This window comes from Sciurus carolinensis, chromosome 3, assembly GCF_902686445.1.
Source record: "Sciurus carolinensis chromosome 3, mSciCar1.2, whole genome shotgun sequence".
NCBI lineage: Eukaryota > Metazoa > Chordata > Mammalia > Rodentia > Sciuridae > Sciurus > Sciurus carolinensis.
In genome coordinates this window covers 18,143,923-18,171,894 of record NC_062215.1, presented here as the reverse complement: position 1 = coordinate 18,171,894, position 27,972 = coordinate 18,143,923, and the positions used below count along the sequence as shown (strand labels likewise).

At 45.7% G+C, this 27,972-nt stretch overlaps 1 protein-coding gene across 4 annotated transcripts; it reads right to left on the bottom strand.

Annotated features, from left to right (window-relative positions):
* Nucleotides 1-27,972, bottom strand: Dcakd (dephospho-CoA kinase domain containing). Of its 4 annotated transcripts, none has more exons than XM_047542950.1 (5): nucleotides 27,749-27,972; nucleotides 8,221-8,444; nucleotides 7,610-7,813; nucleotides 4,302-4,389; nucleotides 1-1,240 (listed from the first exon to the last, which is right to left on the bottom strand). In XM_047542950.1, exons 2-5 carry the CDS (start codon nucleotides 8,330-8,332, stop codon nucleotides 949-951), a joined length of 696 nt encoding a protein of 231 aa, XP_047398906.1. In that variant the 5' UTR covers nucleotides 8,333-8,444; nucleotides 27,749-27,972; the 3' UTR covers nucleotides 1-948. The 4 variants fall into 4 exon arrangements, with proteins under 4 accessions (XP_047398906.1, XP_047398905.1, XP_047398909.1 ...); XM_047542949.1 differs by lacking the exon at nucleotides 27,749-27,972 and adding an exon at nucleotides 19,326-19,443; XM_047542953.1 differs by lacking the exon at nucleotides 27,749-27,972 and adding an exon at nucleotides 19,145-19,262.

Sequence of the window (27,972 nt, the reverse complement as noted above, 5' to 3'; positions counted from 1 at the left end):
TTTCAGATCAACACACTTTATTGAGCACCAATGGCGAGCCAGCTCTGCACTAGGAATAGAGATACGAATGAGACGGACCCTGCCCTCAAGAGGCGTACAGTCTAGTAGAAGAAACCAGCTTTTGGCTGATTACTATGCCAATGATTAAGGGAAAAACACAGGAGGGTGGTATCCCAGAACACCTAGCCCAGCCTGGGGCTTGGTGCCTGAGCTGTTAGCCAGTTGCAGTGGGGAGAAAAAATATTCCAAGAGACAGAGCACCTGGAGAAAGGCACAGAGGTGAGAAACGGCATAGTGGCCGTGGGGTACCAAGAGTTCAGGGCTAGGAGGTTGAATGGTAGGAGGTGCTGGGCAGTGGGTGGTGAGTACTGGAGACCCCATTAAGTGGAGGTCTCCCACAAGAACCCCTGCCTCTGCCTGGCTACAGCCTTACCCATGAGTGAATCCTTACTTTCACCTAGGGGAGAACCCTATTTGAAGGCGGAAGGCATTCCCATGGTCTACTAATGAGGTGTTGGCTTTGATGGGGCAGATGTTCAGAGAAGGTCCAAGCCCAGGGAATCCTTGGCCTCTCAGTTGTAAACACTAGTGAGGGCCACAAGAGACTACTCCCACCCCTGCCCACAGGAGTCTATGTAACTGCTGCTTTTGCCATCACGGACAGCGTTCTGTAGTGTTCTATAGGTGGTGCCAGAAGAGGGAGGGGATCGGGGAGGGTGGGAAGGCGTACCTATTGATAATAGATTGCTTCTCAGCCTCAGAGAGAACACACTATAAAGGTTGGCCCAGAGCAATGGTTCAGCCAAGATTCATAGTGTGTGTGTGTGTGTGTATGTGTGTGTGTGATGTGAGTGTATTTTGAAGAAGTTGGAGGAAGACAGGAGGTGGTACCTAGCTTTGGCCTCCAAGGAGACAAAGGCCTGAGGCTTCCTGCTTTGCTGTGCCCACCTAAGGAGAAGGCAGAAGGTAGCGGGTAAACAGGTAGAGGAGGCTGGCAATGCCGGCCAGACCTGTGAGGACCCCAAGCCTTAGCGGCAGGTATTCCAGGGAGCGCTCCAGTTGAGCATGCAAGAGGATGACCTGGCGTTTGGTGATGCTCCACTCGCCCGAGTTGTCTAGAACATGGTCAGCCATGCGGGCCTTGTCCTTCAGGGGCAGCTGGGCCTTGATGCGAGCCTCTGCATCCTCCCGGTTCAGGCTGTTTCGCTTCATCAGTCGCGCCAGCTGTGTGTCTCGATCACTAAGGACAGGGCAAAAGGGCACTATAGGCCCCAGCCTCCCTCTTGCCAGCAAGGTAGAGGGGTGGGCGGGGGCTGGGGCTGGGATCTTTCCTTGAATCCTATACTGCTCTGGGCTATTAAGGGTCCCATAACCAGAGAGAGAGGCCTGGAAGCTCACTGGCTCCTTCCCACCTCACCCCACTCTTGGTAAGGGCCATATAGCTCTGCAGGCCACCTAAGCCCCTTAATATCAACAAGGAGGGGCAGCTGTTTTCTGCCATCTGGAGTCTCTCTGTTTTGTCACTAGGCCTAAGAGTCCCCAGATGTAAGATAGGAGAATTTAATCACCTGGGATCAGCTATCTCCTGGATCTCTGGATGGATGACCTTTGCTGAAAGGCCTATGTTCACAAGCCAAACACTTCCTGCAAGTCCTTGGGGACCCTGGCCCGCATTATTAAAACTTGCTCCTGAGGCCACTGAAAAAGCCCTCTCCTTGCCTCTACACTCCCATCCCTGTGCATTTAAAAGAAAAAGACTGTGCTGAGATGGTGGCTGCTATGCTTGATGCCACTGATGAAGTAGGACAGACGAGTCCCTAGTGCTTCAAAGAGTACACAGGACTCAAAACTTGGAGCCCCTCAGTCTTACACAGGCTAAGCACTGTGGATCATCAAGCTAAACAATACCCAACCTCTCAATCCCAAGAAAATTCTAAGAATACTTTTTTTTTTTTTTTTTTTTAAATAGGGACTGAACCCAGGATTGCTCTAACAATGAGCTACACTCCCAGTCATTTTTATTTTGAAGTGGGGTTTTGCCAAGTTGCCCATACTGGCCTCCTGCCTCAGCCTCCCATGTCACTGGGATCACAGGCATGTGCGACTGGGCCTGGTTGAAGAATTCCTCTTACCTACCCTGATATGGCCATCAGGTCCTTCCTCAGTATACTTTCTCTCCTTTCTTCTGCTACACAGGATCCATGCCACTTGGCTGGTTGTGGTTGGTCCTCTAGAACAGGGTTCCCTGTAATACCTCTTAGATCTATGAGCTACCCCAGCCCCTCGATGAGAACAAGACGGGAAAAGGCTGCAGCACCTGTTTGCTACCATCTTCTCTCTGACTCTAACAGGCATGAATTTCCCAGCTGTGAAATGAGATCTCACCACTCCAATTCAGTCCCTTCTCTGGGACCCTAGGAAGAAGACTAAACAAGGCCACCCACCATGAAAATGAACTTCCTTCCTCATGGAATATAGTGTACTGCTGAGGTCTCGGGGCTGCTTCCTGTCTGGCTGAGAACAGGACTATATGCACCCTTAGTCAGGAGTACACATGTCTGTGACTAGAGACCCAAGTGAAGGTGGCTTGAGGCTACCTAAGTGGACATCCTTCAGAAGGTGTGGCACAGACCAAAGGACCTCCCAGGATGTGAAGGCAACACCCTCTCACTGTACTTCCTGGGACTGAGAAATAGGACCATTATAGTTAGTTTAAGGCTCAATGGTATTTGTGACTGTTATTCTTACCCAAACACTTATTCCACAATTGTCAAATTCCTCAAATACATGAATAATCATGTTTGGGAAATGTGCCACATTATTTCAAATTTACCAGGCATAGTTCGCCAAGTAAAGTGTAGATCATTTTGGTGAAAAACAATCACTAATCTCTCTGGCTTCTCTTGAGAGTTGTATACCCTCATGTGCTGCAGTTGTGGCATAAAGAGTACCAGAATTCTACCTGCAAGTAGGGCTGAAGGTTCCCCTGGAGAGCAGGCAGAATCAACATAATCCCACTCATCCACCAGAAGCTGCAGCTACCATTGCTCTTAGCAAATGGGCCAACCTCATAGGTGCTTGTCTTTGAGAGAAGGTGGCAAGGGCAGTATGGAGTCATCTGGAGGCTGCAGAAACAACTGACTGCTGTTCTATTTTCTCACCTATACTCTACGATCTAAGTTTTATTTATTTATTTTTTATTTTTTTATCCCTAGGTACAAAGTTCCAACTGCATTAAGGCAAAGAAAATCCCAGGACTTCAAGGGGCCCATCTTGCCTCAGTTGAGTCTTTCACAAACAGGAAACAAAGAACAGAGAAGGTTCCAGGGTCACATGGGGAGGCCTAACCCACTGGGAGAGTTCAGAGGATGCCTTAGTCCCCACAAGAGGCTCAAGGAATTCAGATTGAGCTTTAAATGACAGCTCACAAGGGAGGTGCCAGAGAGGGCAGGTGGGGCCCAGGGCACTGAGCATTCCAGGCCCCACCTCCAGTGTGCTAGGAGCCTCCCACACATTTGTCTCCTGAGAGTCACCCTGTGCCCCAGATACTTGCAGAGCCTAGTACCCACCTATATGTCTGCTGTATTTGTGAGTGGCACCCAAAAAGTTTCTGGGAAGCAAATACCCCACAGCCTCATCTACTCTCTCACCCCTCAGGGACTGTGACTCATTCTCCCTGACAGTTTGATTTTTCTGTTTGCTAAACCTGGATTCTGGTTTGCTTCATGTCCTGGAGGATTCTGAGAACAAAGCTCCTTCCTCGGCTGGGCTCTGACAGCTCTCTCCAGTTTTCTGTTCATAGTGTTACCAATGAGCAACCCCTGGAAAAGTTCTGTAACTGCTCCCTTCAGTTTCTTTTCTAATAATTCAGAAGTATCCACTCCTGTCCTAACCATCTCATGCTGAAAGATAATCTGAATGAAAGGGTAAATGTGGGAGTTGTTTGGAAAGTTGAGAAGTGCTCCAGGAAGAAGGGAGTCAATGAGTTAACAACATGGCAGCCTAGGACAAGGCCAGGCACCTGGACTGAAGTGCCTCCAGTGGCCAGCAGGGGGAGTCCTTCCCAAGCACTAGTGATAGGGGCCTATCACTTAACCTGCTCCAGGTATATCTGGGTCAGGCACAGAAGTTGGTTTCTGTAGGCTCAGAGCACTGCTGCCCAAAAACCCTGTGTGTCCTGGCTACCCCACAGGGAGAAGACAAGTGATGTGGGCTATCTTCCAGATACACACCTTAATCCATGGGCCTTCCTTTCCCACCTCAGTCAGGCCGGGCCAGGTAACACCATGTCACATACTCACCAGTACACTACCACTGTGTGCTTCATATACTTGAGAAGCTTCTTGGTCTCAAACAGCAGGGGGATATCCAGAATCACATAGCGGTACCCTGGGGAGAGGTGGGAAGACCTACAAGTTCAATTCTGCAAGTACACACAGAGGGCTGCTTACATGACTGGCCCCATAATCTACAGCGCCCCAGCAGAGAGGAGGCCTTCCAAGGACAGACATACCCTGAACACCAGCCAGTTCAATGCCATGCAGAGCGGAGTGCTACAAAAAATCATTTCGAGCCGGTTGATAAGGAAAGACCTTGTGGAAGGGCTGGCATTTGTACTGGCCTTGCAAAGCAGGGATGACTTCTGATACTTGAAATAAGAAGGCAGAGGTGGGGAGTCCAGGAATGAGAACCAGCAAAGCACACAGAGCTGGGAGGTTCTCCTGTGTGGCCAAAGTGGAAGCTTCGAGCAGAGCAGAGAGAGGCTGACCAGGTAGTCAGCACAGGCACAGAGGGTTTAGTTCACCTTGATCTTGAACCCCAAGAGTTGTTATTTTTGAATAGGGACAGGACACAGCCAGAGTTGCAGGAGGCTGGGGAGAGTTTCCAGGAGCATCTGGACTCTTTCTGCCTTACTTCATCTTATCTTTGCTCAAATAAAAAAAACAAAAACAAAAAATAAACAAACAAAAAACTCCCAAAGGTTAGGTTCTCCCCAAGGAGCCAGGTCCAGGCCTGGCCCTCTGCTGCTGAGGGTCCTGAGTCTAGCTCTATGAAAGATCCACTGAGGGGTGGCAGCACAGCCCAAAAGGAAAAGGCACTGCTGGCTTTCCCATCACAAGTCAATGCCAGGCAGGGTGCTCCTCAACCACTGTGAGTGGTATCTGCCCAGAGAAGGTGGTGACATGTTTTTTTTTTTTTTTTTTTTTTAATATTTTTTAGTTGTCAATGGATCTTTTATTTTATTTATTTATTTATTTATATGCAGTGCTGAGGCTCAAACCCAGGGCCTCACACATGCCAGGCAAGTGCTCTACCACTAAGACACACCCCAGCCCCACACTTACTTCTTTATACCAGTCATCCCTGTGTGGGTGTACAGAGCTGAGAGGGGTGGGGTGCAGTCAGGGTAAGGGACAGGAAGCTGTTCTGCCCAGAGACTCCTGGTCAAGATGGTGTTTCACAGAACCAGACACCATCACACCAATGTCAGGGCTGTCATGGGAAATGAGCCCTCAATATGATGCAGGGGGTGGGGTGACAGCCCCAGCTGTTGGGATCCCCACTCCCCAGGAAACTTAAGAGAAACCTGAAGGTGAGATGAGGTGGTTGGAGCAAGGGCTCTGCTGACACACTCTGGTTTGAAGTCCCCCACGTCCCCATCACGTGACCCTGGCCCTTAACAAACCTCATCTGTGTAATGACTATAAGGAATACCTGCTTTTCAGGTGATGGTAAAGATTGAAAAAGAGTTTTGAATGCATGTAAACCACCCAGCCCCTCCCCAGCCCCCTCACTAAGTACCCCATAAAATGGTTATTATTGCTATTGTTCCCCAGAGGAGGGAGGCCAGTAGTGCAGTTTCCCCACCCTGCCCCCCAACTCACTTTCCCCAACTTAGAGCAAGCGAAAAGACCAGATCCTCTCTGGGCTGCTTATCTCCTTTTCCTGCTCTGCTCCCACTGCTTCCTCTCTCCACACTATCCTTTCTCCTGAGTCCCTCTCGGGAGCTGGTGGCCAGCTCTTTGGTTCACCGGCAAAGGGCTATTCAGCTGTCACATCCCTCCTGCTTGATAAGCCCTGCAAACTATCCTGACTCTATTAAGACATCCGTCTGCCTACACAGAGACCTCCCAACAGCTGGTGATCTTATCTGACGTTTGATTATACCAACTCTGACAGTTGTATTTGTTCTACTCATCAGGGAAAAACTGGGACTGTGGAAGCCACAGCTGTCGTCCCCATTTTTCACCTTATCGAGCTGAAAAGAGCTTTCTGGCTTTTATTAAAGCGGTGGTGGTTGGGGAGGTGGGGAGGCTGGGTGGATGACACAGTGGGAGAGCTTTGAAGCGGGTGACATTATCCGTTGCTTAATTTCAGAAGGGGAGAGCCACTGGCGCCTCACAGCCCTGCAGATGTACTTGTAACTGGCCTGGGAGCAAATGCAAAGGGCAGGAATGAAAGGCAGAAGGCTTGCTCCTGGGTGGGGTTGGGAGGGGACCAGCAGACACAGAGACAGAATTCAGAGACTTCTTGAGTCAGGAGGAAGGGAGGAGGCCTGTAGCAAGGGGCTAGTTGGATGGACAGCATGAGGTAGGCAGAAGCTCAGAGCCAGCTCAATCCCTGGTGGAAGCTGCAGGGAGTGGCAGGGTGGGTCGGCAGCATGTGTGTATGTCTCCCCTCTCTCTCTGGAGGAAGGTATGGTTGGCAGAGGATGGGGCAGGGGGAAGTTTCCTACTCTGTACGTAAGAACTTGAGGCATGACAGTATAAAAGCCTTCCCTGTACTCCCTAGGAAGTAAAGTCTTCTCATCATCACTTCAGTGGGAGGCCAGTCTCTCTGTCCTTGTACCTGTCCTGGGCTCCACCCTGGACAATAAGAGCCAGGTTGCCCAACATTGTCCTGAAAAACAGGTCTTAAGCTAGGGAACAGGCCTTGGGATGTTCTTATCAACTGACCATAGACCCCTGCTTTTCAAATCCTCACTTCCTTCCAGTCATGACATATTCCTGGTTGTCCCTGCTCCTGCCAGCCTAACTCACTGAGAGGCCCTATCCCTGGAGGATGATCCTCTACTTGGAACCCTCCTGCCCTCACCCTGGTCATCTTAGGCTCTCCTGTTTCCAGTCCATAAATTTATTTTCCAAGGAGCTCAACCAGCACCAAAATCAACTCTTACTGCAGTTTATGTTGTGTAATGATCATGTCACTAACATGGATACTCAGTCTTCCTATGTTTTCAAGGCTGGCATGATCTGTACCGTGCAGATGAGAAAACAGGGTGAGGAACTACACCACTTAACAAAGGCACACAGCTAGAAACTGTCAGGGTCAGAACTTTGACTTCAGGACTATGACTCCATTATTCATTAACTATCATTACTTCTGTCCCTACTAGAAAAATCAACTTACTTCCTGGAAATCATGGCTCAAAAGCCTCATGAGTCTCTTCTCATTAAACTGTCAACTTCCTTAAGAGTTGAGGGACATGTGCTTCTTTCCTCTGGGGCTGGTACAGGTCTCTGCACGGAGGGGGAGTGCCAATAAGCAATGTGAACTCATCAGCCTGGCTAAACAGCTCCCCCTTCCCACCTCAGACCCAGGGTCTCACCACGAAGGAAGTACTTGAAGGTCTCCTTCATCATTTCCTTGCGGATCTCAGGGTGGGTGATGGTGTTGAGTAAATGTCGCCGGTCAGGCTGGTTGAAAATAAGGTCCCCCAGGACCTTGCGATTGATATCCCCATTCTCCAGCAAGACCTCAGTGCCAAACGCCTCCACAATGCGCCGGTGCGCAGGATATCCTGGCTGGACGACTGTGGTATAAAGAGGAGACTGGGTCAACTCTCTGGAACCTCCAGTCAGCCAGAGGACTCAAGTGACTAGAGGAAAAATGATGGAGGAGTCCAAGGGTACTTCTTTTAGTTGAAGCAAAAACAAAATAAGGGAAGGGAAAGCAGTTAAAGAGAAGAGAACACAGGATCACTCGTGCTGGTGAAGGAACCAGGTGAAGAGCAGGGAGGGAAACTCCTAAGGGAAAGGAGAGTAAACAGAAGAACTAGGAGCACTAGTAGGGGCTGAGACAGAAACCAGGCCACAGCAACTGGAAAGCCTCCCTCACCTCTGAGGCCTCTAAGAGACTCACACAAGAGAAGGTTGACAGAAGAGGAAGCGCAGTGGAATTGCTATGCATGATCCCCCCAACCCACACACTCCAACTCACCGTGCCGGGCAATGACATCCACGTCAATCACTGCACAGCCCAGCTGCTGGAACACCTGGATCACAGAACTCTTGCCTGAGGCAATACCCCCCGTCAGGCCCACCAGGAACATCTTCTCCGGAAAGAGGGAGGTCAGCCAGACTAGAAGCCAGGAGCCAGGGAGTCAACGGAGTGTAGGGCAAGCTGGGACGATCAGCGGTTCACCAAACCAATGCCAGAAGGACCTGTTGTCAGAAGTGGGCAGCCTGGTCAGTGTTGGTTCACAAGAGCTGGGGTGGGGGGAAGGCAGGGAAGGGAAGGGAGACTCAGCTGGCCCAGCAGAGTTCAGCCCTGGGCTTGGGGAGCAGGGGCCACTTTTAGGAGGAAACCCTACAGGAAAGTCTCTGGTGTTCTTCAAAAAGCACCAATAAAGCAGGTAGACTAAGGAAGACAGTGGAAGCAATCAGGATGACCTCAAGGTCCTTTTCAGATGCCCTATGATCCCCCTGGATCCTTTCTGATCTAAGACACTGTGGCTCAAGGGCAAGAAAAGGCCTGCTTGCAGCCACCCAAGTGAAGGGGCAAATGGAATCCAGGTGCGTAGGCCCTACTTTTGCCCAAATGTCCCTTCTCCACAGAAGCTCCTACTGTTCACCCCACCTTGAGCACCAGCACTAGGACCACCTGAGTGGGATAAACAGTCTCCTCCTCCTCCTCAGCTAAGAAGTGGCCCAGATGGGAGCTCAGAGGCCATAAGCCTGTTGTGTGGAGAAGTACAGATCTTGCTGAGGAACATGAGGGAGAGGAGGAGAGGCTGGGATGGGTGAAGGGAATGTAACCTGGAGCTCAGCATTATGGTCTCTGGCCTCCTTAGATTAAGCAGCAGCAACACAGCACAAAAGTTAGGAGAACGGATGGCTTCTGATCCAGCTCCTCTGCTTACATAGTGCACAACCCTGGGAAATCACTTGCCTCTTTGAACCTCAGTTTTATCAACCATAAAATGGGATTAACAGAACCTGCCTCATAGGGCTGTTACGTGCTGAAGAGAAAATGCATATGAAAGCTGTGGTTCTCCACCTGATTAAGTGGTAAATGTCCAATAAGTGGAAATGAGGATGATGATGTAGGGTGGAAGGTAGGAGTTATACTGCCAGGCACAGAAAGAAGAAGAAGAAGAAAAAAAGACTTTCATGATGTCTCCATTCCTGCCACCTCAAACTGTCTCACAGTAGGCATGCTGCATTTTCTGCAGCAAACAGGTTATCTCGTCTCAACTTTGTTCCCAGGCTAGAAGCAATTACATCAAAGGCCCAGTCTCTCCCACCCTTCCTTCAGCATCAAATCACTTCTCTGGGACTTTGAAATCTGTTGTAGGACCTCTTTTTGTTAAACAGCAGATTTACTGTCCTAATTAGATTTTGCTATGGCTTATACTGAAATGAATTTGCTTCTGCTGAGGACGCCAAAGGACAGGGGAGGCAGCCACCCAGATGGGGGCTGTGTGGGTGCATGACTTGAGGTGGCACAGAACCAACTTGAATGTTTAAATCTGCCTATGCCTGTTCTTAGTCAGGATAGCCATGGCAGAGAGAATATCCATCAGACTCCTCATCCAGAGACCTAAATAAAGTATTCAACCATTTGAAAATCACATCTCCTCGATGTCTCTGAGGCAGGACCTCCCAGTGGTCTCCCTCTGGGTTACAAAAAGAGGGGTAAAGACTGGGTTCAGTAAAAAATAAACTTGGGTCACTAGCTGAAGTTCTGCAATACAGAATCCAGTGGCATCTGCTGCTGTTCCTTAAGCAATGAGAGTCTATTTCTCTTCTACTTAAGACCAGACTAGAGGGGTGGGAGTGGGACTTGAGGACAGGACAGGCCTAGCGACGGGGCAAGGGTATTTCTCATAGCTCACTGTGAAAGGAAAGCTGCTGTCACCCAGTCACTCAATTTTGCCAGGCTTAGTTGAAGGGACCTGGAAGACCTTCTGCCTTAGCGAACTTCAACCTGCCAGTATACAGTTGGCTAGACCCCCTCTGAGACCTAGGGAATCAGAACCTTCAGGGATGGAGCTACCCAAGCAGATCTGATATGTAGTAGGGCTTGGGATAGATCCCAACTCTTCATTTACAGCAGTGGAGACTGAGGATCAGAGAGGGCAAGGGATTTGATTAGGTCACAGCTATTAGCAGATGCTAGATGGAATTCAGAGTTGCTAACCCTTAGTCCTGAAAAATTAATTTACTTTTAAAGTAATAAGAAAGGTAAATCTATCTGTAGATAAACGAATTCAGAACCAAAGAGAAATGCTTTCTTATTACCATATGGCTTTCTTCTGCAGAAAAGGGAAAGGGGCCCTGAGGAGAGTGACCAGGGCACAGATGTAGACTGTAGGCTCCCAGGGTACTCCAATGAATAGCTTCTCTTCTTGGTGCCTTGGATGGCCATCTGCAGAAACAGACCAGCAGCTGCCTGAGCTCTGTAAGGAAGACCAAGGCAGGCAGAGAAGCACAGGCCCAGGGAGGCTCTGGGTTCTTGGCTTGAAGAGGCTGGACAAATAACAACTGTTCCTGTCCAGCCAGCCCTCTGTGACTCGTTCCTTCACTAACTGCTGACTGTCTTGAAGCAGTGGTGATGGGGACCTTTCACACAACCCAAGGAAAACACAGGTCCTCCCCCAACCCCCAAGGGGAAAATTGGAGAGACAGACAGTAACAAATGAAAACAGCTGGGAGGAACAGAGAGCTGACAAAGGAGCAGAGGCACTAAGATGGTCCTTGGCCTGGTGTGCAAATGCCTTCCCACTTGCAGCTGCTCCCATATCTGCCAGGTGGATCTTCTGGGGTAGGAAGCCACAGCAAGTGAGAATCCAACACCTTCTCAAGGCTTGGCCAGGAGGAAAGGAGGCTTAGATTCAAAGTTGCTTCCAAGTCCCACCCAAACCTGTTGGTAACTCCCCAGGCACAGGTGGACAAGGGGTCACCTTTGATAATCTCTGTTCATGACGTTTTCCTGCTCTGGTTCAAGTCATCATTCTTCAGACTCTTTAATTTTCCTCAGTCCACTTTCACAAAGGCAGTGGGACACTACAGCCACTCCTAAGCCTAGCTGACCTGAATCCTCTACAAAACTTTAAAAAGGTACAGAAACCAGGCTCCATCCCAGTCCACTGGATCTGAATCAACTATGCTTGGAAGCACTGGCTAAAAGGGAAGGTGGTGGACTGAAGCTGATAGGCATGATCCCAGTCTCCCAACACTGCCATAGAACCACCCATGTGACTATAAGGAGGTGTCTCACCAATCTGGCCCATGGTGGTAAGTGTTCCATAAATGAGAAATGGCTGAGCTTCAAAGGTCTTCCCTTCTCTGAACTCAGTCTCCACACCCATAAACAAGAGTCAATGACAGTGTCAATGACAGCGCCCAATTCCCAGGGGAGGCTGTCTCAGGTGTGCTTCCTTCCTCTCCTTTCAGGAGCTGTCAATAAATGTTCACCAGCAAACCAAGGAATGACATCACCAGTGGTAGTCTGGAATCTTCCTCAACATTGAAAGCCATTTGCAGAGCTGGCTTGGCTAGAAAGCCAATGCCCAGTGCTGAAGACAAGGGAGCTGGAACCTGGACCTAAGCCCAAGCATGGGATTCATCAGCTAAGGTGGGACTGAGAGAAAAAACAAGACATTGATGCCAGGAGAGCCACATCCAAAGCTGGCTTTCTCCTCATTCTCCACATCAGTGGAAAGGAACAGGGTGCAAAGAAAAGGGCAAGGACTTTGGAGAGGTGGAATCTGGTGTGAGTTCAGAAGCCTGTGAGAGGAAGATCAGATTCTATTGTGCTCCATAAATGGTGGTCTATTCTCACTGAAGTTCTCCAAACTGCCTTTCAGTTTTTCCCTCTTGGGCCCCAGTAGCCCAGAGAAGATAAAGAAAGGACATTTGGGATGAGTCATCTCCCTTTGAGCCTCCTCTGGCAGTGTTTCTTTTAGAGAAAAAAGCATGTGGGCTCTCCTACACCGAAGCTCCCCTGCTCAACTAAGGCCCCAGAATCTTGTGCCCAGACCACTGCAGTAGTCTTGTGGCTGATGATCCCTCAGTCCCTCATGCATATTCCCAATGTAAGCCAGGGTCATGGCTTAAAGGGTCATCTAATCATGTCACTCCCTTGCTTGAAACCTTCACTACATTCTTCCTTCCCTCCTGGCCTCTCACAGAGCTCTCCAGGCCCTATGAACCCCGGTCACTATCCATGCCCAGTGCTTGCTACACTGGCGTTCCTTCTATCCCTGTACATGGAGGCTCTTTCCTAGCTCAAGGACTTCCAAGTATTCTGTTTCCTCTACCAAAACACTCACTTTCTGGCTGACTCCTTCCTTCCCACCGCCATATTTTTTTGTGATACTAGGGATGAAACCCAGGGCCTTGCACAAGCTAGGCAAACATTCTACTACTGAGCTATATGCCTAGTCATTTTTAAATGAGACAGGATTTAAGTTGCTGAGGTTGGTCTGAAACTTGTGATCTTCCTACCTCAGCCTCCTGAGTAGATGGGAATATAGGTGTGTACCACAGTGCCCACTATTCTTCTTTCTTTATCCTGTACCCTTTTTGTCAACCAAACAGACCCACAGAACTGGACAGAACAACAGTTCCTGCCCTCATGAAGTTCACAACATGTGATGGTGGTAAGTGGGAAGGGTATCAATAGTGATGGAGGGTCAGGTGTGGTTATGTACACCTATAATCCCAGTGACCTGAGAGGCTGAGGCAAGAGGATTCCAAGTTCAAGGCCAGCCTCGGCAACTTTGTGAAGCCCTAAGCAACTTAGCAAGACCCTGTCTCAAAATAAAAAATAAAGAGAGATGTCCCTGGATTCAATCCCCAGTACCAAAAAAAAAAAAGGAGAAAGTCACAGTAGCAGCCTTGTCTGACTCCCCCAACCAAAATCAGACCTCTGACAATGCTCTCTACTCCTTTGTACTCATCATGTTTTGTACCTTTGTTTGTATGACTCCCCCCACACCATGCTGGGCAAATGCTCTACCTCTGAACCACACCCCTAGCCCCTATATAACTATTTTTAAGTGTTCAATAAAACATGTTTCATGAGACCAGAATATCTAATTTATACCTGTCTCCAGAATCTTGCATGGTGTCCAATGTCTGTCACTTACTAGATGAGTGACATGGATCAAGTCAGTTCGACTCATCTTCATCTATAAAATAGAGTTAATGGCACCTACTTCTCTGAGTCACTGTGAAGAGTAAATGAATTGATACATGTGAAGTGTTTAGAATTATACTTGGCACACATTAAGCATTGAATCCATGTTCCCTACCAGTTACCAGAGAGAATGTTTGATAATCACAGAGTAAATGACAAATGACTCCCTAACCCAGCCTGGAACAGTCCAGAAAGGGGAAACATATTTCCTGTTAGTGGTAAAGCAGAAGCTGGAATCAGCCTTCCAGCCTTCCCTTTTTGCCATTAAAACATGCTGTCTGCTGTTAATAAAACTCTCCTGGAAAAAAACTGGAAACAAACAAAACATCCGATGGGTTAAACAGAACAAGGAACTGGTATTTGAATGGTCACTTTCTTTCTTCCCTTGGGAGAGCTCAGGACCTAAGTGGGACGCAAGTTCTATTGCTTCATATCTCCCAATCAACAGCCCCAAACCTACTTGCACAGGGCCAGGACCTGGCTGCTCATTAGGCTGCAACTGGCTTCTTCCTCCTCCGCAGCCTCTCAGGATTGCACACTGGGCATGCCTGGCTAGCCAGCCACTTCTTTGAATTGCTTTCCAAAGGGGACATATCTATTTTCCTCCAATGATCAATATAATCATTCATGAAAACGAGTCATTCCTGCCTTGGGACCCAATTATTTTCTTGTGGAACCAACGGTTGCAAAAATATATTGTTTTCCAGTTAACTAGTAAGTGCTATTTTTATATCATTTCCCCACCCTTAATCTTTCATTATTGGTGAAAAGTCCTCTTGTCTGCTAGGCCTATTAAGTCACCACCTCTTCCAAGCTGCCAATTATCTGGAGGGAACCGCAAGAGAGGGTGCTGGGGTCAGTTCCTTCTTCCCCCACCCCTGCTCAACACCAAGAGAAGGGAAGAGGAGGAGGACAAGTCTCAGCTTACTGGAGCACCATCCAAGCCTAAACCACCGCTCCAGGGAGTGTCTTCTGGTAGGGAAGGGAGGTGTTGGGCTAGATTACTATGTTGCCATTTATGCAGATAAGGGGTTACAGAGAAGGCCTCTCTCAGAGTTTTGCTGGCAGAAGGATGTTGACTAGGATTTCAACTCTGTCTCTTTTAACTAGCTATGTGGCCTTGGGCAATTTCCTTCTGCATTCTGAGCTTCTCTTTCCTTAAGTAAAAAATGGGAATAAAGATGACTGTTTGAGCTGGGGAGATAGCTCAGTTGGTAGAGTGCTTGCCTCGCAAGCACAAGGCCCTGGGTTCAGTCCCCAGCACTGAAAAAAAAAAAAAAAAAAAAAAAAAAAAAAAGATGCTAATAGGAGTCTTGTCAGGATTAAATGAGGTGACAGAGGTCACTATCACCTCATCTTCCCAATTCAGTGTGTGACATGTCAGTCACTGCAGTCTACTTCATTTTCCTAAATGGTACCTCCATCCTTCCACTTGCTTAGGCCACAAGCCTTGTGCAGTGGCATGCACCTATAGCTGAAGCTACTCTGGAGGCTGAGGCAGAAGACTGAGTCCAAGAGTTTGAGGTCAGTCTGAGCAACATAATAAGACCCTGTCTCATAACGAAATAAAATAAAATAAAGAAAAAAATCACTTGCTTTACCAAAAACGTTGGCATTCTCCTGTTTTCTGACATCCTTCATCCAATTCACTACTGCCCCTGTCAGCTCTACCTCCCATATTCATGTTCTAGCCAGACACTCCCTGTTGCAGACACTACCGTCTTCTGGCTCCTGGATCAGTACAGTAGGTTCTCTGTGGTTTCCTTACTGCCACCATTGCTGCCCAACAAAGCAGCTAATGTGGCCTTTCAGAATAGTCAGTCAGTTCAGGTCAGCCCTCTGCTCAAAACCCTCCAAGAGTTCCCACCTCACTCTAAATACATGCCAAGTCCCCACCAAGCATTTTCAACCACTTCCCCTCCTAGATCATTCTCCTCCCTGCTCCTTGACCAAGCTGAGCACAGGCCCACGTATGCTGTTCCCCCAGCATAGAAATACTTCCCCCAGAGGACTGAGAAGCTCAACACCTTTCTCTGCCCAACTGTCCTCCATCAAAGACACTGACTCCAAATATATAAAATACCACCTGTTTGCCCAAGTCCTACTGCTTCACTTTTCTTCGCAGTTCTTATCGACTTATCACTATGCAGCATATGATACAGCTATGTGTTTATTCTCTGTAATTTGCCTCTCCCCAACAAAAGTTGGGGACTGATATATCTTAGATGCCTAAAAAGGGCCTCAAAAAACATTTATTAGAGGCCTTCAAAAAATATTTGTTAGAGCTGTGGTGGCACCTGCCTGTAACCCCAGCAACTCAGGAAATAGAGGCAGGAGGATGGCAAGTTCAAAGTCAGTCTCAGCAACTTAGCAAGACTCTGTCTCAAAATATAAATAAATAAATAAATAGGCTGGGGATGTGGATCAAAAATATTTGTTGGATGAATATATAAAAGCATGCAGTAAAATGTCCAGCTCATGTATAAGGAGATAGTCAACATTAACTATTTTATTGAACCCAGGGGTGCTCTACCACTGAACCACATCCCCAGCCCTTTTAAAAATTTTTTTATTTTGAGACAGGGTCTCACTAAATTGCCTAGACTGTCCTCTTGTCTCAGCCTTCCAGTTTCTGGGATTATAGGCATGCACCATCATGCCCAGCTAACATTAACTATTTTATTGTGTGTGTGTGTGTGTGCGTTTAGTTGTAGGTGGACAAAATATCTTTATTTTTAAGTGGTGCTGAGGATTGAACCCAGGGCCTCACACATGCTAGGCAGGTGATCTACCACTGAGCTACAACTCCAGTCCTAACATTAACTATTTTATTTATTTTTAATATTTATTTTTTAGATATTGATGAACCTTTATTTTACTCATTCATTTATATGTGATGCTAAGAATTGAATCCAGTGCCTCACACATGCTAGGTATATGCTTGACCACTGAGCCATAACTCCAGCTCCATTAACTATTTTAAAATAAGGAAACATCTTTTCCAGGGCTAGGGTTGTGGCTCAGTGGTAAAGCACCCTCCTAGCACACGAATGAGGCCCTGGGTTGGAACCTAAGCACCACATAAAAATAAAATAAAGGTACTGTGTCCACCTACACCTAAAAAAAAATTTTTTTAAATCTGTTCCAGAAAACCTATGGAAATCCCCAAACCTTTCAACATCACATCCCATGTCCACATTTCTGGGCTTACAATATCTTGGGCTCACAGACCAAAAAAAAAAAAAAAAAAAAAAACTAAGGCAAAGAGTGTAGGAAGGTGAGTTCTCCAGAAGGCAGGAACTAGCATGTTAAGGGCAGTCACCCATCCACTATTTGAGTACTTTGTGACAGAAATACCCCTGATCCCTTTTGATCAGCACAACAACCCAATGAAACCAGCTCTTTTATTTATTCTCATTCTAAAGATGAGGAAATGGCAGTTATTTGCCCACAGAAGTTCCAAGTAGCCTTCACACTGAGGAATGAAGTACTTGGGACTGAACCCAGGAATGCTCTACCACTGAACTACATCCTCAGCCCTTTTCTGTTTTGAGACAGGGTCTTGCTAAATTGCCCAGACTGGTTTTGAACTTGTAATTCTCCTGCCTCAGCCTCCATTACAGGTGTGTGCCACCATGCCTGGATCAAATAAAATGTTTTAACAATTATCAAAACTAGTATTTTGGGCTAGATATGGCTTAGTGAAAGAGTGCTTGCCTAGCACTCACAAGACCCTGGGTTTGATCCCCAGAACTGACAAAACAAAACAAAATCCCTAATTTTTTAAAAAATTTTGATCAGTTGTGTATTTTATAATTGTAAAAACTCAAATAAGCTGGGCCTGGTGGCACAAGCCTAAAATTCTAGCTACTTGGGAAGCTGAAGGAGGAGGATAGCAAGTTCAAGGCCAGCTGAGGCAATTTAGCAAGACGCTGTATCAAAAACTGAAAAGAGAAATGGCTGGGGATACTGCTCACTGTAAGGCACCCTGAGTTCAGTCCCCAACACTGGGGAAGGGGGAGAAATCTCAAGCCAAAAGAAAATGGTTAATACCATGACCAAAACAAAATTTAAAAAGTGCTTTAATTTTTTTTCTTTTTGGTGTCAGGGATTAAACCCAGGGGTGCTTAACCACTGAGTCACATCCCCAGTCCTTTTTTATATTTTATTTAGAAACAGGGTCTCGCTGAGTTGCTAAGTGCCTTGCTAGTCTGTTGAAGCTGGCTTTGAATTCAAGATTCTCCTGCCTCAGCCTCCTGAGTTGCTGGGATTACAGGAATGTGCCACTGGGCTCAGCACAAGTGCCTCAATTTTAAGTAGATTTTTTGTTGCAGATAAGTTGAATAATAAAACAAAGACTTTTAAGTATAAAATCTATTCGTATTAGAAAAACCTTCTGTAAGGAAACAAAATGTACATACATGTTCAAGAAGGAAAAAAGGGAGAATATGGAATTTAAACTGTTAAATAAAAAATTGTTCTTTTATTCAAAGCATTAGGGAAATTCGATCAAATCATTATAGTACTTAAATCCCATTGTGAATTTAAATGAGTGTTAATAGCCTTATTTTAAAATGTCAATATTTACAATTAACCTGAAATCACATTCTCTGCAGCTAGAAACTTTCAAAGAAAAATTTTAGCTATAAATCTAAAAAAATGTGCCAGCTAGTTGGTTACAAAACAAAGCTAAGCTTAATGCTGCCTGTCTTCAGTTATCAACACTAATCTTTTCTCCTTAAGGTTAGGCACCAAGAGAGGCTCCAAGGCCTTTTAAATGTCTCATCCAGGAGGAGAGATTGAAACTGCTCAATACAGACAAGAGAGGATCTGGTGGGAATCTAAGGGATTTGCTAGGACAAAACTATCCCAAGGGGCTCTGTCCATTTTCTATTCATCATTCAGATCTAACCTTTCACCTATTTCCCCCAAGCCTATGCTGGTACTCTGCCATACTAAGTCAATCTGATTTATTCAGGTGAGATCAGCGGTCCCTCCCACAAGAAAACAAAAGTCCACATGAAACATATTCAAAGGCTTCCATTTCCTCACCTTTAGAATTGGGATTTAATGTGAAAATCCATTCAAGTGACAATTTCCCAGTAACTAAGGAAGGGTGAACTAGCTTTCAAAACTCATAAGCAAACTCATTACTAGTGATGATAAAGCTGCCTCTGGGAAGCTAGAGAAGAAAAAGGCAGGTGGTCTGAGGCCCTCTTCACCAGTGGGTGAAGGCCTGGGGAACTTCACTACAACTATGGATAACCAACCACTCCAGTCTCCCTGGAGAGAAGGAAGCAGGACTGAACGTCTAAAAATCGGATGATTACTCAACAAAATAGCAGCTACCCAGCAAAGCACTTTACATCCACTCTGAGACAGTTATTACCCCATTTTTCAAGATGAACAAAATGAGGGCCAGAAAGGTACAGAAAGTCACACAACTTTAAGTGGCAGAAGCTGAATTAAAAAAAAAATAAAACAGGTGTGACCGCATAGTTCTAAAGCGCACCGGCTCTTTGACCTGAACCTGGGTTTGAAACCACAATTTCCATCCCTTTCTAGTTGTGAACCTTTCTCCATTTCTACCGCTGTAAAACAGAAGAAATAACACCTTGCTTCTCGAGACTGCTGTCAAGACGATGAGTTCTGGATATAAGAGCACTTGTTTATCCCAGTGTCAGCTACACAGTACGTGCACAATAAATTGTCGCCCAACCTTTGAAAGAAGGCGCGCACACTACACCCCCCACACCGCGCCATCCCGTTCCTCTGGCGGCAGTCTTGCGCGCCCCCGGCCTGACCAAGGGCCCAGCCCGGTGAGGGATCGCTGGAGGAACAAAGGATCTTCATGCAGCCGTCGCCAGGCACGTCCCACCCGCCCGCGCGGCGCTACGTACCGGCGCTCTGACCCGGCCTGGCTACCGCCGCCGCCGCTCACCAATCTCCACGGCGCTTACTGGCTGGCTCCCAGTGGGCAGGAGGGGCTCGGGACCGTGCACGCGAACCGGACGTCCGGCCAGCGGAAGGGGCGGGGCCGAAGACAGCAAGGCTAGGCGGGGAGAGGTGGGCGTGGCCCAGCTGGAGTTTTTCCAAGCTCCAGAAAGGGAGGGAACTGCAAAATCCTAACTTAAAAGTGCAGGCTTAGCAATAGTAACTACGGTAGCTAAGGTAGTTAACGAGGCAGGCCTTAAAAAGCACTCCCTAGGCATTAACTCAATCCTCACAGTCTTACACAAGAGGAAACTGGTATTGAGAGATTAATTCGTTTGTCCTCTCACACTGTCATTTGATTGTAGAGCCCACGTTTTGTCCATACAAGCCTAGCAAGTCAGCCTCTCATCCTGTTTCCTCTTAAAGCGGGGATAATCACTACTGTGCAGTGTTGAAAGAATTGGAAAGACATAAAAGTGTCTAAGTAAGTATTACATATAGTAGGTGGTCCCTAACTCCTACCCTACCTCCCATTCCCTCTCCCTAAAGTTTATCTCTGCCTTCTATCTTCTTTAAGGTAGTACTACCCAGTGTCTGGCATAGTAGGGTTTAAATATATTGAGAAATGAAGTAATAAAACATCCTTCTCTGATCACTGTAGTCCCTGAAACTTTCTTTTTGTATTTCAACAGTCAAGAAGATTTACTGCCATTGCCAAATGAATAGGATTTTATCTTAACGAGCAAAAGATTCATTTTGCTCACTGACACCCTGCCAGTATTTGAATCTCCTCCACAGTGGTCTCTGTCATTTATTTCTGCATGTGTCCAGTGTCAGAGAGCTCCCTGTCTCTCAATATAGTTTCATGCTATCTTTGAATTCCAGTCCTGGAAGTTAGAAAGATCTTCACTAGATAACAGCTCTCCTAGTTCTAAGTCATGGGGCTTGGCAGAACAAATTCCTATTCTATATGGCCAGATCTAATGTCTAAGTTCCCTTCCTTGACCAAACAGCTTACAGATAACCTAGTTTATTGTTTCTCAACTTTTTCCCTACTTCTGACAAATCACAGGGATACCCATACTCCCATCAGTAATCATGGCAGGTCATGACAGTGATATGGACAACATACCTTACCTGCCTTTTCAAATTATCTGAACCTTCTTGGGGCATATTGTTTGAAAACTCCTCCAGATGATCCTACTTTTCCAGATAGTGCTTTAGTGTTGGGAACTACACATTGATTTACAAATGAGGACTTTGTCTTCTAAGTAGGAATCCCTGTGGTTCAGTATGCCATCAGAAGCTGCAACTCTGTTTGAGGATGATCCCTGAAGAAAGGCTGAAGAGCTGCTGTGAGGTTTCAACCCAGGCACCTCCTCAATACAGAAACTCAGTCATTGCAGGTTAAAAAAAAAAAAAAAAAAAAAAAAAAAAAAAATATATATATATATATATATATATATATAGTATGTGGACGCAATACCTTTTATTTTTATGTGGTGCCGAGGATCAAACCCAGGGCCTCGCACATGCTAGGTGAGCACTCTACCACTGAACCACAACCCCAGCCCCATCGCAGTTTTGAGGTGATGACACCAAGAGCTTTTTCAGCTTAAATACATATCCTCCATTATTCAGGACAGGAATGATGAACTTTGAGCTGGCTCCAGATGCTTCACAAGGATCTCATTTCACCCTGCCAATAACAGGCATCTTAGTAACCCCCAACCCATGTCCCATGTCCTTAATATTCAGCACAAGCTTCAAGTTTTATTTGATGAACAACATTAGAAATGACTCCTGGTTCTTAAAACTAAATTTATTTTCCACATGTTTATTTTAAATAAATATTAATATGCAATTAAATTTATACCATAATTCACAAATACCATTAATATTTATTCTTTATTCAATAGCTTTTAAGCCAGGTGCATTGGCACATGCTTGTAATCCCAGTTACTTGGGAGGTGAGGCAGGAAGATCACATTTCAAGCGAGACTGGGCAACTTAGTGAGACCCTGTCTAAAATAAAAATAAATAAATAAAAAGGGCTGGGGATGTGGCACAGTGGTAGAACACTTGTCTAGCATGCTTAAGGCCCTGGATTCAATCTCCAGTAATGCAAAGAAATAAATACATAAAATGTTCCAAAAACAAAATGAAACAAATACCCTCCTATAGTCTGGACATTAAAAGTCCAAACTCCTTAAAATGAAATTTAAGATTTTCCATGACCTGGCCAGATCACCACTCCAGACCCATGTCTCACCATATGTTCCCCCCGGGGAAGGGGAAGGAAGAAGGAAATCAAGTTACTACACCAGCTTTGTGTTAAAACATCCAGGTTCAAGTCTGATCTCCATACTAAGTTAGCAGTGAAACTTTGGACAAATCACTGAACTTCTTTTGTTTTCTCTTTGTAAAATAGGAATAACATGTCTTAATCATTGCACAGGCTCAAACAAGATAATTGATGAAAGAGCTCAAATAAGATGGTGTGCTAGCTCATTTTTTGAGCAATAAAGCACTGTACAAATATAAGAGGTCAATATACTGTGTGTTCCTGTCCCTGCCCTTTATTACATTTTCCTGCCCTAAAGACCTTATCCTCTCATTTGCTCACTCATACATTCATTAATCCAACAATTTTTTTCTATTTTATACAGTACTGGGGATCCAACCCAGGGCCTCACACATACTAGGGGAGGGTTCTACCACTGAGTTACATTCCCACATTCCCAATCTTATCCAGCAAATTTTTTTTTTTTTTTTTTTTTTTTTTTTTGCGGTGCTGGGGATCAAACCCAGGGCCTGTGCTTGTAAGGCAAGCACTTTACCAACTGAGCTATCTCCCTAGCCCTCCAGCAAATATGAATTGAAGGTATACTGTGTGCTGGCCCAATAGATACAGAGGTGAGAAAAATCCAACCTCATAAAATGTAAGAGTTTGTGGAGGGAAATGATCACAAACTGAATAACCACACAAATGAAAGTAAAACTGCAGTTGTGACTTTAATTCAGGAGGGAGTTCATAGGGCCTGCAGAAACTGTAATGGAAAATCCAGAGCTTAAACAGCTTCTAAAGTCAACTTCAAAGTCTGCTGTCTTTAGGAATCTTCCTACACACACACACACCTGCCCCAAAGATATGCACTCCCACCCTTAACTTCGCTTACCTTCTACCTCAACTTTTTGCTTGTTTGTTTTTCTAATGGTTACCAGGGATTAAACCCAGGGTCTCTTGCATGCAACAAGAGCTCTACCACTGAGCTATATCCCCAGTCCTATTTATTTATTTATTTATTTATTTATTTTCCTTTTGTTTTCTTTTTTTCTGTGGTGCTGGGGATTGAACCCAGGGCCTTGTGCTTGTGAGACAAGCACTCTACCAACTGAGCTATATCGCCAGCCACCCCCCCCCCCCACTTTTTTTAAGTGCATCTGGTCTTTCTGATTTTACCTTAAGTGCCTTTTGGGCAGGAAATGCCTGTCACACTCTGAAAACCACAGCACCAAGAAGGCTAGGCCCACTGTGTTACAGGCTGTATCTCAGGGAGCAAGGGGTGCCTTCTGGATGATGAGATCCAGGGGAGATAAAATTGCAAAAGGCCATCTTCCTATCCTTTATTGTGCACTGAACCCACTGGCCCTCATTCTTTACCAGGAAAAAATGCTATTGCCTTGAACTGGCAGGCTGCTGCCCAGGATGGTGTTTAGCCAACAAAAATTTGATCCTATTTCTCCCAGGCTAAAAATCCATTAGCAGCTTCCAAGTTTTTAAGATGAAGCCCAAATTCCTGTCCCATGTCCCAACTCCTGCTTGCCTCTCAAATTCAACTTCCAAAATGCCCCTCACACTCCAACATCCAGCCTCCTCATTCTCATTGTGGTACCTTTATCTCAGGCAATTGGACTTTCACATCTTCTGCCTAGAACATCTACTGTGGGAAGCCACCCTTACCTAGCAGAATCAGATGTGCTTGAGCCATGGGACAGAGAGGCCTGACTCCCAGGAACTGGCAGCCATGGGGGACTGTTCCAGATGGCTGGGGAGTAGGTGGTCCCTGTGTGGGAGTGGTTCACCCTCTGGTTATATGCTAGTTTCCCTGAGCAAATGGCTCCCCTAATTCCACACCATCCTGTCCATCACAGAAGGACAGGCCCGATCTTGGCCCCCTTTATTGGTGTGACTATAAATAAAGGAGTGGTGGGCTACTCCATCTTGTTTTAGAGGCCAGATCTGGTATGGCCTGATCTGTCATGCCCCTTCCCTTTTGAAAAGAATATTAGCTCTTGTGTGTTTATTGATTAGATAAGTTTATGGGTAATTAATTGATTTATAGCCAGCATCATCCTCTGGCAGTTAACCCTTTTCTCATTCACACTGGACGTGGCTGAAACCCCAACAATCTGTTTGCTTTCCCTAGAATACTCAGCCCAGCTGTCATTTACTCCGGGACCCCTTTTCTCAGGTTAGGGAACCCTCCTCTGGGCTCCTGTTGCACTCCATGCTTTATGTATTGCATTATAACTATCAGTCTGGGTACCTACCAATTTGTAGAGTGAACCCACAGCAGGAACTATTATGCTATGCTTGATTCTCCAGTTCTGGCCATGGAATCCAACATGTCACGAGTGCTCCAAGATATGGAATATATGAATCACAACCTGGCTCATCCTTTCTATGCTCACAAGAAGGGGTAATCTCCGATATGCTGGGAATATATCAAGAACTGCAATCTATAATGGACATTATGAGCAAGTATTCCCTCCTTCCTTCATTTGTAGTCCTAGGAATCAAATCCAGAGGTACTATACCACTGAGCTACATTCCCAACACCCCCTTTTTTAAAATGGTACTGGGGATTTAACCCAGCGGTGCTTTACCACTGAGTTGTACCACAGCCCTTTTTATTTTTGAGACAGGGTCTCACTAAATTGCTTAGGGTCTTGCTAAGTTGCTGAGGCTGGCCTTGAATTTGCGACCCTCCTGCCTCAGTTTCCTGAGTCTCTGGGATTACAAGGGCGGACCATCATGCCCAGGCCCTTTTGCTTTTTTTTAAATTAAAAAAATTGTTTTTGCAGTATGGGGATTAAACTTAGGGGTGCTCTAACAATGAGTTATACTCCCAGCTCATTTGTTTGTTTGTTTGTTTGTTTATTTATTGTCCTTTTTATTTTGAGACAGGCTGTTGCTACGTTTCCCAGGCTGGTCTCAAATTTGCAATCCTCCTTCCTCAGCCTCCTGAGTCACTGCGATTATAGGCATGTGTTACCACACCCTGCTAAATTTTTCTTTGGTTATCATAGTAGTATGCTGACTTTCCAGGGAAGGAAAATAATAATTGGGTATTGACTCTGTTCCCTAAATGGTCTGCATGCATATCTATATAGATTAGGACATCTTATATATGAGGACACTGAAGCCATTCATTAATCAGAGGTACAGTCAGGACTTAGAACCCAGGGAGTCACTTTCTGGAGCCTGCACTCCTAACCACTATATTCTATTGCCTCCAATAACAGTCATGAAGGGACAATGGAGGATTTACGCTAGAAGAAAATTTCAGAATCTGCAAGTTCAAGCTTCATGGGCATGTCCCCCAGCCACCCTCCAAGTCCTGTTGTACCCCACTATCTACTGTCTTCTTATGATGCTCCTACCAGAATGAGTGGGAGAAAGAATCAGTAGAGCTACAGGGAAAAGTTCCACTATTCTCATGTGATAAGTTCAGAAAGCTGGGATTGTTTTACCTCAAAAAAAAGAAAGAATTTTAGGGAACTAGATAATAAATTTAGAAAATGTAACAACTTTCTACAAGGACACGGGATTATGTATTTCTATATAAGGCACAATGGTCAACTTTTCAGCAATTATAGCTATCTGAAAGTGGAAAGATCTTTTATGGGAAGGTGAGGAAGAAATAACAGAACTCTTGGAACCCCATGAAAACACCCTTAAACCCAATTTAATAAACTCTCCCTTTGGGTGATTATTCTGTACTAATTTGACATAAAACCAAATGTGAACTTAGGCATCAAAATGATAAGTGGCAGGGTCAGGGATGTAGTTCAGTAGTAGAGTGCTTGCCTAGCATGTTAGAGACCCTGGGTTCTATCCAAGCTCCACCAAAACAAAACAGAAAAATTACTAAATTATTATTATTATTATTATTAATTTATTTATTTTGCAGTACTGGGGATGGAACCTAGGTATGCTCTAATGCTGAGCTACAGCCCTAGTTCTTTTTATTTTGAGACAGGGTCTCATTAAGTTACAGAAGCAGGTTTTGAAGTTGCAGTCCTCCTGCCTCAGTCTCCTGAGTTGCTGGGATTACAGCCAAAAAAAATTTCTTAAAAAATATTCAATTAGGGCTGGGGAGGTGGCTCAGTGGTAGAACACTTGCCTGGCACGTGTGAGGCACTGGGTTCAATTCTCAGCACCACATAAAAATAAATAAATAAAATAAAGGTTGTGTCCATCTACAACTAAAAATATTTTTTAAAATATTCAATTAAGAAATGATCACATATACTTTTTTTTTTTTTTTTTCTTCTATAGGGGTTTGAATCCAAGGGCATTTACCACTGAGCTACACCCGTAGCCCTTTTTTACTTTTTATTTTGAATCAGGGTGTCAGTAAGTTGCTGAGGCTGGCTTTGAACTTGAGGTCCTCCTGCCTCAACCTCCTGAGTCACTGGGATTACAAGTGTGCACCACAGTGCCTAGCTATACTTACTATCTACAAATTCAATTCTATGATAAATCATGGATCCTACAAAATCTAAGTGAGGATTATAACTTAAACAGTCCTAGAGAGAGTGCCTCCAGGTACCTTTTAACTCTAAAGTTCTCAGAGGTGCTCTACTCTGTAAGTTCCGGCTTGCACTTATGCACAGCTTGGTTACAAGAGCAACACTGTTGCCTACCTCCCAGAAAGGATCTCCAATGAGCAAAAATCATCTACATTATAATGTAAGGCAAAGTATCTTGCTTAGGCTTTGAACTACAAGAATGGTAGGGTTCACAGAAACCAGCACCTTCATTCCCTATAATCCCTCTTCCTTGGTCATGCTTCATTAGTATTCATTCAATCTCTGTATGTCTCTGGGGAAAGAAAACACAGGGCTTAGAATTAGAACACCAGATGAGAGTTCTGGTCCAAGCTCTGCAACTGGGTATCAGTGCTTTTTGTTTTATGGCATGTACCATTTTCTTCAAGACCCTTCCCTATTTACTTCACAGGGTCATAAGTGCTAAAGTAGATGAAACATTTAGACAAGTTAAATCCATCTAACCCATGTGAGACTTTATTATTATTATCTCAGACCTTCCCTTTCCCTGCAGTTGCATACATGACACCATGTTGACAGCAGTCTTGACCCTGGAGACACTGGAGAGTCTGAGTGTGGTGACAGCTCTCAGCCCAAGGAGGCAGCCTTGACTGCCTTCCAAAGTCAAGTATAAATGATTGGGATTTATATGCAGCTTTGGATCATATTTACTTTTCTGCTCCTGGCACTTAATATAAAAAGAGATGACTATATTTAGCTTTATGTTTATTTGGTTTTCTTTCCCTGAGTCAGATGGGAACTGTTTCTCCTCACCCTACCATTCTTCCTATGTTGATAGTTTCACAAAGGCAAAGATCATTTCCCTTTTTGGCCACCCAGCTCTGATGGTAAGAACTAGTCCTTCCCTCAACACCCAACTACACCCAATCGGAACAGGAAATCTCTGAGAATGGGAACCATGTCTTTGGGCTCTCTTTACAAGACTCGGGTGAGATTACTCCAAGAAGTGAGACCCAAGGGACTGAAACATCTGAGACTAAAAATTAAAAAATTGTTCCCTAGGTGGATAACTGAAACAGACAGTAGCATTTTTGTGGTGGTAAAAAAATTGAGGGCTTACAGGCAGACAGATCCAAATCTGTATACTTAGGTTGCTACTTACTTTACAACTAAACGATTTACCAATCTCTGGGCCACAGTCCCACCTTGCCACTGTCTGCGAAAAAGGGGAATAACGGCAACTACATTCTAGGTTTGTTGATAAGATCAAAAGCCCATTAAATAGTCATTGTGGAGGGCTCTTGTAGGGAATGAAAGGGACAATGTGTGCAGAAGGGCTCTGTAGAGACCAGTACCTCGGTAGCTGGAGGCCAAGATGCAGCAAACCCTGCCTGCCGAGCAGTCGGGTCGCCTGGCTCAGGGTCAGTGTTTTGCACACCACAATCCTGTCGCCTCTCATGAGGCCTTGAACTGCCAACGACTGCCGGGGCTGTCCAGAATCCCGAGTGAGGAAAGCTGCCAGAAGCCGACCTGAGAAGGGCCAGGACATTCGGGTCCCGGCGAGTCGCACCCGCGGGCCTGTCTCACTTACCCGAGAATGGTAACGGTCCTTAACGGCAGTCAATAACGGCTCTCACTTGCGGCCCAGGGACTATTAGGGGCAGACTGAAGTCAAACCTTAGACTTTGGAGCCTCCACGCCCAAAAACCCTAAACCAGCACCGAACTACAACTCCCAATATGCCCCGCGGCCGCCCGGGTATGAGAGGGTCGGCCCCACCATGCTTGCGGCCCTGCTTCCCTCCAAGCGCGGCCG

Excerpts from the sequence above, each read along its gene's own strand:
- Dcakd (XM_047542950.1), bottom strand. The coding sequence starts at position 8,332 with ATGTTCCTGGTGGGCCTGACGGGGGGTATTGCCTCAGGCAAGAGTTCT. Across the intron at positions 7,814-8,220 it reads GGATGTCATTGCCCGGCACG|TCGTCCAGCCAGGATATCCT; the intron begins GTGAGTTGGAGT and ends TTTATACCACAG. Across the intron at positions 1,241-4,301 it reads CACACAGTGGTAGTGTACTG|TGATCGAGACACACAGCTGG; the intron begins GTGAGTATGTGA and ends CCCTGTCCTTAG.